General features: G+C 37.9%; 1 protein-coding gene across 2 annotated transcripts in view; it reads right to left on the bottom strand.

Annotated features, from left to right (window-relative positions):
* The window catches only part of LOC135786543 (inositol polyphosphate-5-phosphatase A-like), a 149,940-nt gene that overhangs the window by 76,723 nt on the left and 58,809 nt on the right, over positions 1 to 14,408 (bottom strand). For both annotated transcript variants that reach the window (XM_065296004.1, XM_065296005.1), the window contains exons 5-6: positions 1,530 to 1,593; positions 606 to 709 (exon numbers count right to left, since the gene is read on the bottom strand). In XM_065296004.1, coding sequence (XP_065152076.1) covers positions 606 to 709; positions 1,530 to 1,593 — 168 coding nt within the window. The remainder of the gene's footprint in view (positions 1 to 605; positions 710 to 1,529; positions 1,594 to 14,408) is intronic.

The raw sequence follows: 14,408 nt of genomic DNA, 5'->3' as shown, positions 1-14,408 counted from the left end.
CATTTTTTTGCTTGCGTGAAATTAATAAACAATTCCAATAAATGGCTGTTTATATTGTAGTCTTAGTTGAAATCAGTGGAGGCTTGGACCTGGAAATGGCATTCCTTACGTCACAACTTAACAGACAGAAATGCAAACTAAAATTTAAAGCGACAAACAAAGTCTCTGATATTCCATGACAAAAAAAATTCCTGACTTTCAGTGTCTGGAATAGGCCGATTAAATTCCATGAGATTCCAGAAATTCCATGACCTGTGGGAACCCTGAACATTTGTATTATTATTATTATTATTAATATTATTATTATTAGTGGTTGACTGATGATCCACAGAACAATCATATTTTTTATATATTTTGTATAATTATATTGTATAATTGCACAATATTTAACCCATTTCACAATAAATTCAACATCTGCAAAAAAAAAACAATGTCCACTATAATCACTACCAAAAAATAAAAAGAAAGAAACTAAAAGACCTAAATGGGGTTTATTAATGATAGTGAAAAACATGTAAAGAAGTGTAAAGTAAACAGGTAAATGTAATCTGAATGTAGATCAGCTTTTGTGTCTGTCTTTATCTGTGTGATGGTTTAAGACGCACCTCAGGAAAGTAATGTTGAGGAAACTTCTCTTTCTCCAGCATAGAGCAGCTCATCAATGTGTCTGAAATGACCTCCTTACCGATCACCTTCTTGAACTTCTTGGCTGAAGGTAAATAAAATCAGAAAATAAAACAGCATTTATCATCACGTAAAGCTACAGGACTTTATCAGGCAACTGCGCCACCTATTGGTCAAAGTCAAAAGTGAACTCATCTTTACGTTTCAGTTTTATATGTGAAGGAATCAGAAATCCTGCGATAAATCCACACATCTCTACATTCTCATCTAATGTGTCAATATCACAAAAAACATATTCAGATCATATATTGGCTTTAAAGAAGAAAGGAAATAAATGATTATTTGACTACATGAGAAAGATTTTATACTTTTTAAAAAAGAAAAGAAAATGTCTTTCCACAAACTTAGGTTAATAATGTTTTTTGGGAAATCTTAATGCTGTATACAATAATTCCCATTTCTTCATGAATCTGCATTTGTTTGAGGTGAAATATAAAGAGACTCTGCGGCAGGATTGAATGATGGCTTTGATGTACGAGGACGATTACGGCCATCATGTATGAGCTATTCTGGTCTTAAAGAGCTCAGGGTTTGATCGGGCCGGCGATGGGCTAATGCTGACACCGGTGTAATGGGAGTGGCTTTAATTAGCGTGACCGTCGGGACACGCGACCTCTGACCCCTACTGCTGATGAGGTCACCGCTAACCGTCCAATCGCTTGGGAACACTATTAGCACAGGCTGAAATCTCATGAATTAAATCCTAATATTAATAAGCATTACTGTTTCCTATCAGTAACTCGGTCTTAGCGTGTGTTTTTTTATAGCTTCTGCACCAACCTTGACCGTTTCTGATGAGAGCGTACAAAACATTTCATTACCAGAAGAGCATGAGAGACACGTACCTTTGAAATCAAACTGCTGGATGTTTTTCAAGGAATCGTGTAGGAAGTAACAACATCCCAATGCCTGAAAGAAAAAAAAGAGAACAATTTACACAATGTACAGTGAAGTCTTTTAATATTTCGAGTGCGATTTGGGGAATCATTTGGTAAATTTTTATGCGTTTGTTGCTACATAATCCCTTGACAGTACATTATATTCTGTTTCTTAATATTTAATGTTAGATGTTTGTTTAAATCACTAACTAAGAGCATTAAGTCAACCATCATTTAAAGAAATCAAATCTTTATTCCAGGTGAAACATAACAATCAATCATCATGACATTTTCCTGCAGTCTCTGAAATATCATTGACAGAAAGTGATAATTTTATAAGTTTACGTGATAATGAATTCACAAGCCAGAAAAATGCCACAATTTCTCCTCTTATGAATACAGCAGGACTCTTTTCTTATGTAACGAATAGACGGAGCTGAAATGTAACATGTAAATTATAGCAGGAGCCGATTCTGTCAAAGCTGGAAGCACACAGTCAGAGTTTAGCATGACCAAAGATTTACTTCAATAGGATTATATTCTTAATTTTTACTCAACAATCAGAGAGTTTTCTCACTCTGTAGACGGTCCAAACAAGCGAAGCCGGGCTCGGGGTAAAGCGCTGGGGATTTGATGCGGTTCACAGTTCACTAACTGCTTTTCTGAGAGGCTTTTACACCTCCGGCACTCCAGCGGGGTTGAAAAAGAGCCAGAACTGCTTCCTGTGAGCTCGGGCCTCAATGCACCAACCCAAAACGCCAGGCTTATACTCTCAATAGTGCCCGATAAAGCTCTCCGGCCCACGTCTATGGAGACACGGAGTCGTGGTGGGAGAGGTCCGAGCGTCAGAGAATGCAAAATGAGCAAAAGCTGATCGTACAGTTGGCAAGCGAGAAAAGACGACAATGGACGTAGTGAGAAATGGAGTGAAAGGCCATCTGAAGGTTTTCTATGGTTCAGTGACCTTCAGACGGGACGGGCAGAAGGTCTGGAGAGCTTTAATCTGATGAGCGAATCGCAAAAGTGAACACAAACACACCAGACACAACACTTCAACACAAATGATTGATTGTGGTTAAAGTTTTAAAGCCGATTAAAAAATATGACATCGTTTAAAAATCAAAGCCAAACATGCATCTGCTAACTGGTCACATTGTACACGTTAATAAACACAAAACAGCTTAAATAACTACTCTATCACTTATGAAAAGAAATACACCGTGTTACTAAAATAAATACTGTAATGCCCTCATACAGGTAAGAAATAATGCTCTTCTAATGAATACATGATGACAATCTTAGTATTTTGTTCTGTCAGTGTGAGATGAGAGAGATAAAGATGATGATGATGATGATGGTGGGTCTGCTCGACTGACTCTGATGGACCGCAGGAAGCCCTTCTGCATTATTCATGAGCCGCAACACATCTTGAGATTAAACATTTGCTGATTTGTCAAAAGCACAAACAGCAGCATTGATGTATCCGAGCATTCGACCCAAAACACTCGCACACATTTAATTGATGAGAACATTCCCCGCGTGACCCGGACAGCCTGACGGAAAAGAGAAAACACGGGACGGGAATGAAGGTCAGTTTCCAGGAAAAGCCTCTTCCCTGCGCTTTACTTTATGAGCTTTTCATCACAAATGAAGGAGAGAAGAGACAGAGAGAGACACGCATGTCCTATATTTATCTGAATGTATACTAATATTTCATAACTTACTTATTGATAGTGATGATAACAGTATAAGACTCTAACTATATGAACTAACTAATAATGTGTGTATGATGTAGGGTTTGAATAATGAACAAGGTTTATAGTTATGAAAGTGAATAATAATTATTTCAAGACACTGACACACAGATAATCATGAACTGGAAAATAAATGACAAACACTCGCACACGCGCTGCATCTTCATCTCAACCATCATCATATAAAGTCTTTACACAAGCTAGACTTAATAAATATTTACCGCCAAAGTTCAAGCCCCCCCATTATATTAGCAGCGAGTAATGAATCCATTTGTCCCGCGCCGTGACAGAGAGTTCAGATATGAATCGCTGACAGAAAACGCTTCTCTTCCAAGCGGCGCTTTACAATGGCCGGTGTCGAGCGTATGTGTGTCACGTCCAGCCTTATTGATTAACTGCCAGAATCGCTTGAAATAATTAAAAGTATATTTTACATATTTATAAAGCGGACTGTCACGAGCGCTACTTAATTTTCCATTAGTTAAATGCAGACTGTGGCCACCGGAGGTGATGGGAAATGAGTCATTGCTGTAATTGCAGACAGAAAGACAATAACGGCCCATTAAAGACAGATTTTATCGCCCACCCCGACCATCTGATATAGCTGGGTCTGGATCCCTGGACCTCTCAGAACAGTTTAACAGGTAAACAACAGCTATAAATCACCAACTATTAAACTTGAAGAAATAATTCTGCTTGTTGATGTGTGGCGATGCTTTTATTTAAGCACTGAGATATTTTTACGCGACTGATGAGAAAACAGCTCAAATAAATCTCACAGACTTATTAAAGTAAAGATTTGAGTCAGGAGACACGAGGACCGGCTCATGCGAATCCAACTGTACAGCAAACCGTAACAACCACTGTTTTATTTAGTCCTAAGAACACCAGAAATGAACAAGAATAGCTATTAGTAAAACATTTTAACATCTTACAAGCATTCTGGCCAACATGTGATTAAGATGATCAGTAACACGAGTGAATGTCTGTAATCCACCGCAGCGGCCCGTCAGACAGAGACAGCACACATCCACTGACCTTTCATAGATTTTCTGTGTTCACTTTGAAAAATGAGCCATAAAGAAAAGATAAAAGTAGTCATTTCTCCAGAGCGGTCACACACGCGCACCCACACAGACACACATTTACACACTGATGGGTTAAACACTCATCATGTCTAATGTGTGTGTATGGGGGAGACAGAATCACACACACACACACTCTTTCTTACTTCGTATTTTTGTCTGATTTTCAGTAAAAATATCTAAAATTTCTTAAATCAAGATGTATTTTCTTGATAAGCCACATGACCTAAGAAAATAACTCTAGTTTTTATACAAACAAAAAAACTGTAATTTAAGTAAATTTGTTTCAAACCAAGCAAGTCTGCAAATGGGGTAAGTAAATTTTGTTTAAGAAAAAGTTAAAGATTTTTTTCTAACCCTATTTGCAGATTTTTTGCTTGTTCACTTAAATTTTTGGTTTTTGCTTAGGTCATTTTGCTCATCAAGAAAATGCATCTAAATTTAAGAATTTTTTGATATTTGTACTAAAAACAAAATTACTTCTTCTTCCTTAATTTCTTTAAGCCATTCCAGCATCTAGGGCTATATTCATGATGAGAACCAGTTTAATCATGCACAAGTTTTATTCAGTTTTATTCAAGTTGATCCATACACAGGTTGGGTGAGGGAAAATTTGGCATCTCCAAATTGCCTAACTTGCATGTTTTTGGCCTGTGGGAGGAAACCAGAAAGAAAATACAAAAATACTAAGAAAGAAAGAAATGTGATGAAATTTACTGCTGTTACCTCAAAATTGCTAAAACTAATGATAAAAATCCTATAGACTCACATCAGAGTCCTGCACCTCTCAAAAGTACAGTTTAGCTGATGATCAACTAATTAACTTACATCAGTGTATGGAATAACTGGTGATGGGCAGTTGAATTATTTTAAAATGATGCACACCCAAGGTTGTAATTGCGGCACGACATGAAGTGGAGTTACACCACGGGTGTGCATCAAATAATAACCAGTTTAAATGGTTCCTCTTATACTACAGACATTGCTGTGGTGGTTATTTTAAGACATGTAACAGGTCAGGTGTGTGTTTATCAAAAAATCATGCATACCCGTGAAACATTTATCAACCAATCAGAATAAAGTATTCAATAAAGTAGTGGACGAAAAAGATCCAGCACATCATGACATCACAGCCCCCCAGGACCCTGAGGAATCGGCCCCACAGTCGCAAATAAGATCAGGTGACAGAGGTGCGTTTAATGAGAGCTTTGTCTGTGTATCCCGTCAAACAGCACATGAGAAATAGACAGCGAGGACCGATACTGAGAATACTCCATCAACTCCAGCATGAGCAATGATTTGACAAACACACGACAAACCTGAGTCTCGATCCATATTCCTCTGCTGAAGAGCATCCCACTTATTGACACATTTACCCTGACTGTCTCTCCTGCTCTTCATCTCTCATAGTCTTCCTCTCTCTCTCTCTCTCTCTCTCTCTGGGTGCAGGATAACAAACACCCTGTTTGTGCAGTATTGGATATTTATGCAGCGTTCCTCAGTAGACACCAGGTGAGACCAGATGCTGAATAATAAGTGTATCTCTACACACACACACACACACACACACACACACACACACACACACACACACACACACACACACACACACACACACACACACACACACACAATATAACACAAATTCTCTCAGATCAGTCTGTGATGCTTTTAGACACTGAGCAGACAGAATAAGTCCAGATCTTACATTACACATTATTACAGTATTTCTCAGTCACTCTTCATCATTTCTTAGATCAGGAATTATTTTTTTAAAACACTTTGTTTAACCTCCTAATCATCAAGTCAGTCATGCACAACATCAAAGCAAATTCTCATTGTTTTGGGCAAATTGCAAATGCTTTAATACGATCATGCAGATGATTATGTAGAATTGTCTACATTGTCAATTGCTTATATCATTTTCAATAAAATACATTATACTGGTTTCTGTTGAACAGTCTTCAAAACATTTAGAAATGAGTTCATCACATAAATCATGACATGCAGAATGGTTGACCTATTTGTCATAATCTGTTTTTGCATTTATTTCATTTTTGTAGACTTTCGAACTGAATTGATAAATTGCTGAATGGGAATAAATGCGTGAGATGACTGTATAAGACATTCTGAGTGATTATTTGATACGCTGGGAGATGTTGATTTTTGGAGGACATCCATGATGTTTTGCAGTTTCTAAAAATTGTTCAGAGAAATTTACTTTTGAAGAATGATTGGAGAAATGCGACTGAGAAAAACTGTAAAGAAAGCAATCACATAGACATAGTTGTGTTAGATATATATTTATATTTTGCTTGACACTTTTTGACTTTGTCTGGAGTTTAGCAGATTGTCTATAGAGTAAAATCTTACAGTTTAAAATCAATTAGTCCCCCAAGTGAAGTGAGAAACAAACATTATTAAGTGAGTAGGTTACATTAAAGGGACACACAGAGGCTTTTATACACATCTGACTGTGACTCATAGATCTGAAAGAGCGTCACTCATTCATTTAAAATCCTTTCAAAACTCAAACGCTCTTCTTAAATGATTGATCTCCAAACCGCTGATTTCATTTTCCATTTTTGCAGAAAATGTTTGGAATTGATCTAAACAAAGCGTAATTGGCCGAAACGGCGAGCCGCGCCGGACCTGCCAACAATCCGGTGCGCTCTCAAGGTTGGCCGCCTCGCTGGGGAAATATCATGCATTAATTTCATTTAGGCTCTCTTCCGACATCCAATGGTAGAAGTTAATTAAATTGCTTGTCCATTGTGTTCATCTACTTACAAAGTTAATGATATTGTGCGGGGGGATTAAAGAGCATTTTATAAAGCACACAGGATGAGAGCTGGCAGCTTCTACAGCGCCCAGTTGAACCTTGTCAGTCCGAACGGCCGACGGTCGGCGTAATTAGGGGTGAAACGAATGAATCCTTCTGCCAATATCCTAGCGAGCTCATCGGCCGGCCCGCGTTCCTCTAACCTGCCTGATCACTGAGGTCTAAAGCAATAAAACCATCACGCCAATGACATTCAACAGCAAACACACGGAGCCGATGACTGGAGCTGTACGCTACACCAAGAACCTGACTCAGACTTTCAAACGGGCTTTTTAAAATTCTAACTTTATTATCGTGAGCTCTCGCAACCACAAAACTGATTCGCTTCAGACGTCGTCTCGTTTGAATAATGTCATGTCATAAATTCTTTTATGCATTTATTTCATGATTAAGTTAAGAAAGAAGCTTCAGCGTCTTGTTTTAGGATTCATTTCTTTTCTATTTTCTGATGTGAAACAATACATTAAACTTCTCATTTCTAGTCTGTTTTGTTAATATACTAAGATCTGCCAGTATAAATCATAAACTTGTTTATGTCAAACAGCAGAACCAGATTACCTTAAAGTAAAGCACCATTTATTTTATATTCACTGGAGAAATAACAGACTTTCCTTTTTCTTATACATGATATAAAACGATAAATGACAATATATACTGACGTCTCTTTATTTATTTTCTGACAGGTGTGCCTTCCTAAATGGTTAATCTAAGACAAATGATGCCCTTATCCACTTGTGCATCTGAGATTTTGGTTTCAGTTTTAAAACATGCAGGAATAAGAAAATAAAGTGCATGAGTTGAATGATGTTTAAAGAGTAACTAAACCCTAAACCAACTTTTTTAAGTTAATGATCTGTAAGAATTGGGCTTTATTAGTGCTGTTCATTGATTTTAGTAAGTTTTTTGACATTTGGATATAAAGTGTTTCAAAACTAAAATATATGGTGTAAAAACGTCTGATTGCTGCCCTCTTCAGGTTGAAAGGTGGCTACTGCAGTTGAATTTTCCTATTGGATGTTAGGTCCAAAAAATGACTCGTGACGTAAGCAGGTTCAAGCTCACCACACCCTTGTTTCGATCTCACCACACACTTAGTTCATCCCCTCTATCTCCGTTGGGATCTGCCCACTTTTCTTGCATTTTCAAATATTGCCAGTGGGCGGAGTCAGGCTCTGACCAGGGGTTTAGTTACGCTTTAAAGAGTTATTATGAGAGATAAGACATTAAAAAAAACAATCTTCCTCGCGCTGACTGAAAGATCTGAAGCATTCACACAGACCCCAATATATAAACACACATACACAGATTTACAGTTTTAAAAATATCTGTTTTGAAAAGAATTCACACAGATATAATCTGTTATGTCTTAAGTGAATGTTTGGTTAACTGTTGAACATATATTTTTCATATAGATATTGTTTTTGACTTTGTGTGCTAAATCTATTAGTTTTCCTGTGATTTTATGGTATGGATTTTGTTTTTGAACCTTAAAAAATCTTTAACTGGATTTTTTCAAAATAATTTTAGCTGACTCTTTCACTAATAATAAACATACATTTGCATATTTGTACACACTTTACAAATCAACTTCATTAGAGTTTTAAAAACTTGAAAAGTGTTAAATTTAAGTAAATATAGAACAAATAAAAATGTGCAATTAATCACAAGTAAACGCATGACAATCATAATATTAATCTAGATTGAAGATTTTAATCGATTGACAGCCCTAGTGAATACACATTGTACATTTTCACTACTGTCCTCCTTGATTTCCTCTCAAACAATAATCCACAGATTTTATGATGTCTCAAAATATATCTTTAGATAAATCTTTGTGAGGTATATTTAAGTAAATGTGCTCCACTGGGCTAATGGGATCATATTCTGAAGGGTCACATATTTGATAAAAATCGTCTACGTTATTACATTTGAACAGACACACAAAGAAAGTCAAAGCTCAAACAATTCAGGCATCCATTAGTAATTAAAATGACATTAGAGCTCATTCTCATTGGCTTCACGCATGAAACCAAAACCATCATTGAATTGTTTCAGATGCCAATGATAAAATGCCTTTAATACACTTACGCTCATTAATGTAAATCATATTCCACTATAGATGTCCAATAATTAAAAAGATATTTCAAAGCGTGTTCCTCTTTGAAAAGATTCCTCATTAGATAGAGATTCTTTTAGGGCACACAGGTCTACAGAGATATAGATTTTTCTTTATTCTCCACGCTTGAAAATATTGTTAATGTTGACGTTGAATGTTCATCAATCTAGATTATCATGCTATTTAATATCTGCCCCGTTCCCCTGATCGTTTCTTATGCATTTGATTCGATTATGACTGAATGCGAGACGAGGGCCGAGTACTGTATGAGACGTGTATTGGATATGACTTCCTTACAAAAGCACCACAAGGACATTAACTTCAGCAGGACAACAAAAAACTTTACAGGGAATTTCTTACAAACTTCTTACAAATTTCCAAGATACGTGAGCCGGCTCGGCTCTATCGTTTACAAGGCAGAAACACGTTTTTAAAAGGAAAGTCTCAGCTTTTTATTGTAATTATTATCATCTAAAGCATCACAGAGATATAATCGTACAGATATTAGATGAGACTATGTGTGCAGAAGGCAGACTGATGATGGCTTATACACCGGTGAGCCGGCCGTTTTATTACAGATCTATATTCTCTTTAAACTCAGAGGTCTGGTGGCCTTGCACAAGACATACTGCTCCCCGCGGCTGTCCAACAAGATACAGCTTTATAGCGGTAAGCTACAATAAAATATATCAGTGTGAGACATCTTAGCATCATACATCAGTCCATTTCATGAGTGATTTATCCGATTTTTCCTTTCCTTAAAACAATCAAATTGAAGTTTTCACACAGTTACCTGGGCCAAACCCAGGACTCAAACCCAAGGCGCTGTGATTTAATCCAACGAGGTTTAGAAATTTGGCGGGCAAAGTCTCTAGGCTGGATGAAAGTTTAAATACGTCTTTCCTCTCAAAATGCTTCGAGGTGTTTTCAGGACACAAACAGTGAGCACGGATCCGTGACGTTTAAGCGAGAGCCCAGAGAAAGCCCAGATCACCCTCGACTCTCGGCTAAGTCCCGAGTGCGGACGGCGCGTTTGCAGATTCTTTGTCTTTATGTAAAAGCCGATGCCTGCCGATGATGTGTTATGTAAAGTTGCCCCGGCTAGATTTAAATGACAGGATATCCTGCATGCGGGCTTAGTTACAGCTCAGTGCATCAGCGGGCCTGAGAGAAAGTCGGCACAGCGAGAACGCCGAGACGTCAATGCCAATGTTGCCGTCGTTTTCTCAGATGTCTGAAATGACATCACAGGGTTATTTGCGTGATAATAATGACATGCAAAGGATATGTGGTGTAGGGCTTTAGGAATACAAACGCTCTTTTAGTTTATCTGTGCGATCGGCGTATCGGAAACGCCCTCTTAAAGAAGATCAAGTGCACTACTGGGAAAGCAAGACTCAAACATTCAGTTGTGCTTTGAAAATAAGAGCTTCAGTTTGAGGACCGTGAGAGACGACAAAGGATCACGGGATTACGGCAGGCACAAATCGACCAGAGACGGACGGTTCTGCTCAGCGCTGTAATATAAAGCAAAAAACATCCCGTGAGAGGAATCACTCTTTAATCTGATTCAGAACAGAAGAGATGTTTTATGAGGATCATCTACATCATCATTGTGGGATTAACATCTGCTCCAGATGTTTCTCAGCATCAGCAATGAAATGCAATTAAGACAGTTAACATTAAGAAGCTCAATCTAACTAGAAGAGCTTAACAAACATCCAATGGAATTAAAGAGAGAGTACTTTAATCAGCTTCTGAACGGCCGAACACAAGTCAAGCATTCAGAACGACCGGAGGAGTCTCCTTTGTGTATGATTCAAGTCCACTTGGACTGAATTAAACACTGAAATATGTTTTACTTTATAGTTTCAGGAGGGGTTTGTTTGTCGTGCATGTGAGAGATTCAGATCTGCTGGCTACCAATAACACTCAGCTCTTCAAAACAGATAAACACACACAACATGCTGCCTATTACACATGATTACTAGCCATAGATGTTATATTGCAGTGGCCGACACATCAGATTATATTTGTTTTATTTAAATTTAACTACTCATTTTAAATTAGATCCTAATTAAAAGACACTTGGATATGACGTTAAACTCTGACAGACATTGCATCGTACATAGCATGCAGTAAAGTCTTATTCAAACAGTACATAACTACATATATATGATATATACATCATAGACTGAAAAAAAGATGGACGTAGTGTCTGTGACGTCACCCATAGGTTTCTGAAGATCGTTTTTTGTCGTCGCCATATTGGCCTGTGTCATCGCGCATCACTCGCAGATAACCGAAAATGGGTAAGGAGGCGGGACGTGGGTGAGCTGAGGTGGCTGGTTGGTGAAACCATGCTCACTTAGCTCGACTCTATTGACAGCAGTAGCAGTTCACTCAAGTGGCCACGCCCCTAATTATGCAGAACTTTAAGGCTTAATATAATTTAAACGGATTAGTTACAAAAAATTACCCCTCACAGTTGTCATGAAGGGCAAAATTAGCTATATAGACCAAAAACTATTTTTGTACCAGGCAGTAAACACATTTTTTCTGCTTTAAGTATGGACATTTTGACCTGAGGGTTTATAGTTCATAACAAATTTGCATTTAGTTTCACCAACCCATTTAGTCGACAAATAATGGTTAAAGGTACATATCTAGTACACATTTGGGCATTTTCCCAGACAGGGTTTAGATTAATCCAGGACTTGGTCTTAGTTATATTAAGACATTTAAGTAGTTTTTACAAACAAACCTTACAAAAAACAATACTTATAGACAGTTTCATCGGACGCACGTGCGGTGACCCAATTACGCGTCTGGTCAGAACTTTACTTCCGGTTCGTGTTTGTTTAATGGTCTGATTAGTTACTAAACTGCACTCTTGAACAAATACCTCGTCAAAAATAACAAATGTTTTGGTTTCCCAGGTAATCTATGTGTTGTATATTTTGCTTGTTATATAAATAAACTAATTTAAAAGGACTTTGTTGTTATTTATTCTTTACTGAGTTTACCAGAAGTTACGTGTGTTGACCACGAAAGCCGCTTGTTTATGTTGGTACTGCTGAAACCGTCTATATTGTTCTAGCTCCCTCCTACAACATATGAATATGATAAAGGTTCATTATAGTTGGTGTTATTAACCAAACCAAAAGGTCTTTATGATTTAAAACAGAAGCATTGAAGTAAACAGTACTAAATAGTAGTATACACTCTAGGTTATGCTGGGTTATTTTTAACTCATGATTGGGTTAAAGGGGCTTTTTGTATTTGTGTTTAAACATTTACACAAGACTGTCCTGACAGTAGCACAACGATGGATGAATATCTTTTAACTCGACACAACATCAGCAACACAAGTCTTTAAAAATAATGTATAATTATCATTATCTTCCTCAGTTTGTCACTAAGCATCTGAACCTCCTGACTTTGAAGGAAACTGGATTATTTTCCAGAATAAAATCAATTTGTGAGGTCCAGGTCAACAGAGAAAGAGCTCATGATGAGCGTGAGATGCCAAACCCTCACTGTGCCTTTATGAGATCACTTTGGAGGCATTAAAAATCAACTGATCTATAACAACATTAGAAATCAGAAGACTGAGATCATTTCAATGACTCAAACAATCTGTATGTGCTGCACAAATGAAAAGAGACATGAGATAAAACAGAGTTTCCAAACATTGATGAAGCTTATGAGCCATTGACTGCAGGTTTCCATTTAAACATAAAATAAATGATTTCTTTTATCTGACTAAAATAAAACTATATGAGAAAATTAAAAAATACATTAAAAGATAACGCTAGAAGACATTATAGAAGGAAGGAAAGATGGTCTGTCTGGTCGGATAAAGGTTGTAGATGTGAAGCTCAATAGTTGGTAATTCTGTTAAGTGTCTGTGGAAGGTTCATGTAAATGCACAACTGCTTTACTTAACAAAGCAGGAGCGAAGGAATAAAGCGATTGGACGAGAAGACAAGGGGCGAGTTCAGGACACACAGGCACTGCCAAGACCATTATGGGTATTGAACATATCCCACAATCCACCAAAAGATGCCAACAAACATAGTCTTCATCGCAGGAATGGCTGTAGGACGTCCTGATGAAGGTAATATGATGAAATGCAACTAAGTTGATTATACAAAACAGCCAACGCTCAGCTCGACTTTACTTCTCACCTACTTAAATAAACACACCTGGGCCCTTCAGAACCTCCAGCAGAACAAGAGAACTAATTTTACCAGGGTAAACTCTCATTTTACCTGAATTCTGTCTGACAATACAACACCACTGCTCTACAGATGAAACCGTAAGAAAATTTGACATCATGGTTATAGTGCTATACTGAAATATAAAGCTATTCTGAAATAAGCGTCTACACATACAGTAAATAAAGTATGATTTCTTGACAATCTATGTGGGATCTGTTAAACAATCTAGGGCCAGGAAAAGACAAAAAAAGAACACATCTTTCCAAGAAATTGCCTGGATTACAGGTAACGATTTTTCGGTGTCATTAACCGCAAGAACGTGACATATCCTCAGACGCTCTCCTGATTTCCTCTCAGATCACAAAAAAAAAACAGACAGACACTTTAGTCTCCTCAGAACGTGTGGATTAGCCGCTGATGGTTCGGTGAAGATGTCTCGACCGCCCCTCCCCACAAAGCACCTGTTCAGGACCGTCCCTGTGGACTCGGCATGTGCGGCAGGGACACATATACACTTTAACTGTGAAAAGGTCACGCGGGCCGAACGGAGCAGGCAAACACGGAGCCTCTGCCGATGAATCACAAGAGATTTGGTGCATGGCAGCGAATGAGTAACCTGCCAAAGCCCATTATTTCCCTTCTTCTCCGGCAGGGCTCGGATTCATGCCGGTGCATGGCATCAGTTCATTAGGAGGAAATATCATTCCTCTGCCGTCGAGCTTCCCGTGAACGTGACGAGCCCCCGGAGAACCCACGGCCCCTGTTTAATTCCACATCTTCTGCTCCGGAGAGAGGGCCTTAATCTCTGTCTGTGTGATCAATACTA

The sequence above is a fragment of the Paramisgurnus dabryanus genome, chromosome 20, assembly GCF_030506205.2.
Source record: "Paramisgurnus dabryanus chromosome 20, PD_genome_1.1, whole genome shotgun sequence".
NCBI lineage: Eukaryota > Metazoa > Chordata > Actinopteri > Cypriniformes > Cobitidae > Paramisgurnus > Paramisgurnus dabryanus.
The sequence above is the reverse complement of the archived record's forward strand: the minus strand, read 5'-3'. Positions and strand labels throughout refer to the sequence as shown.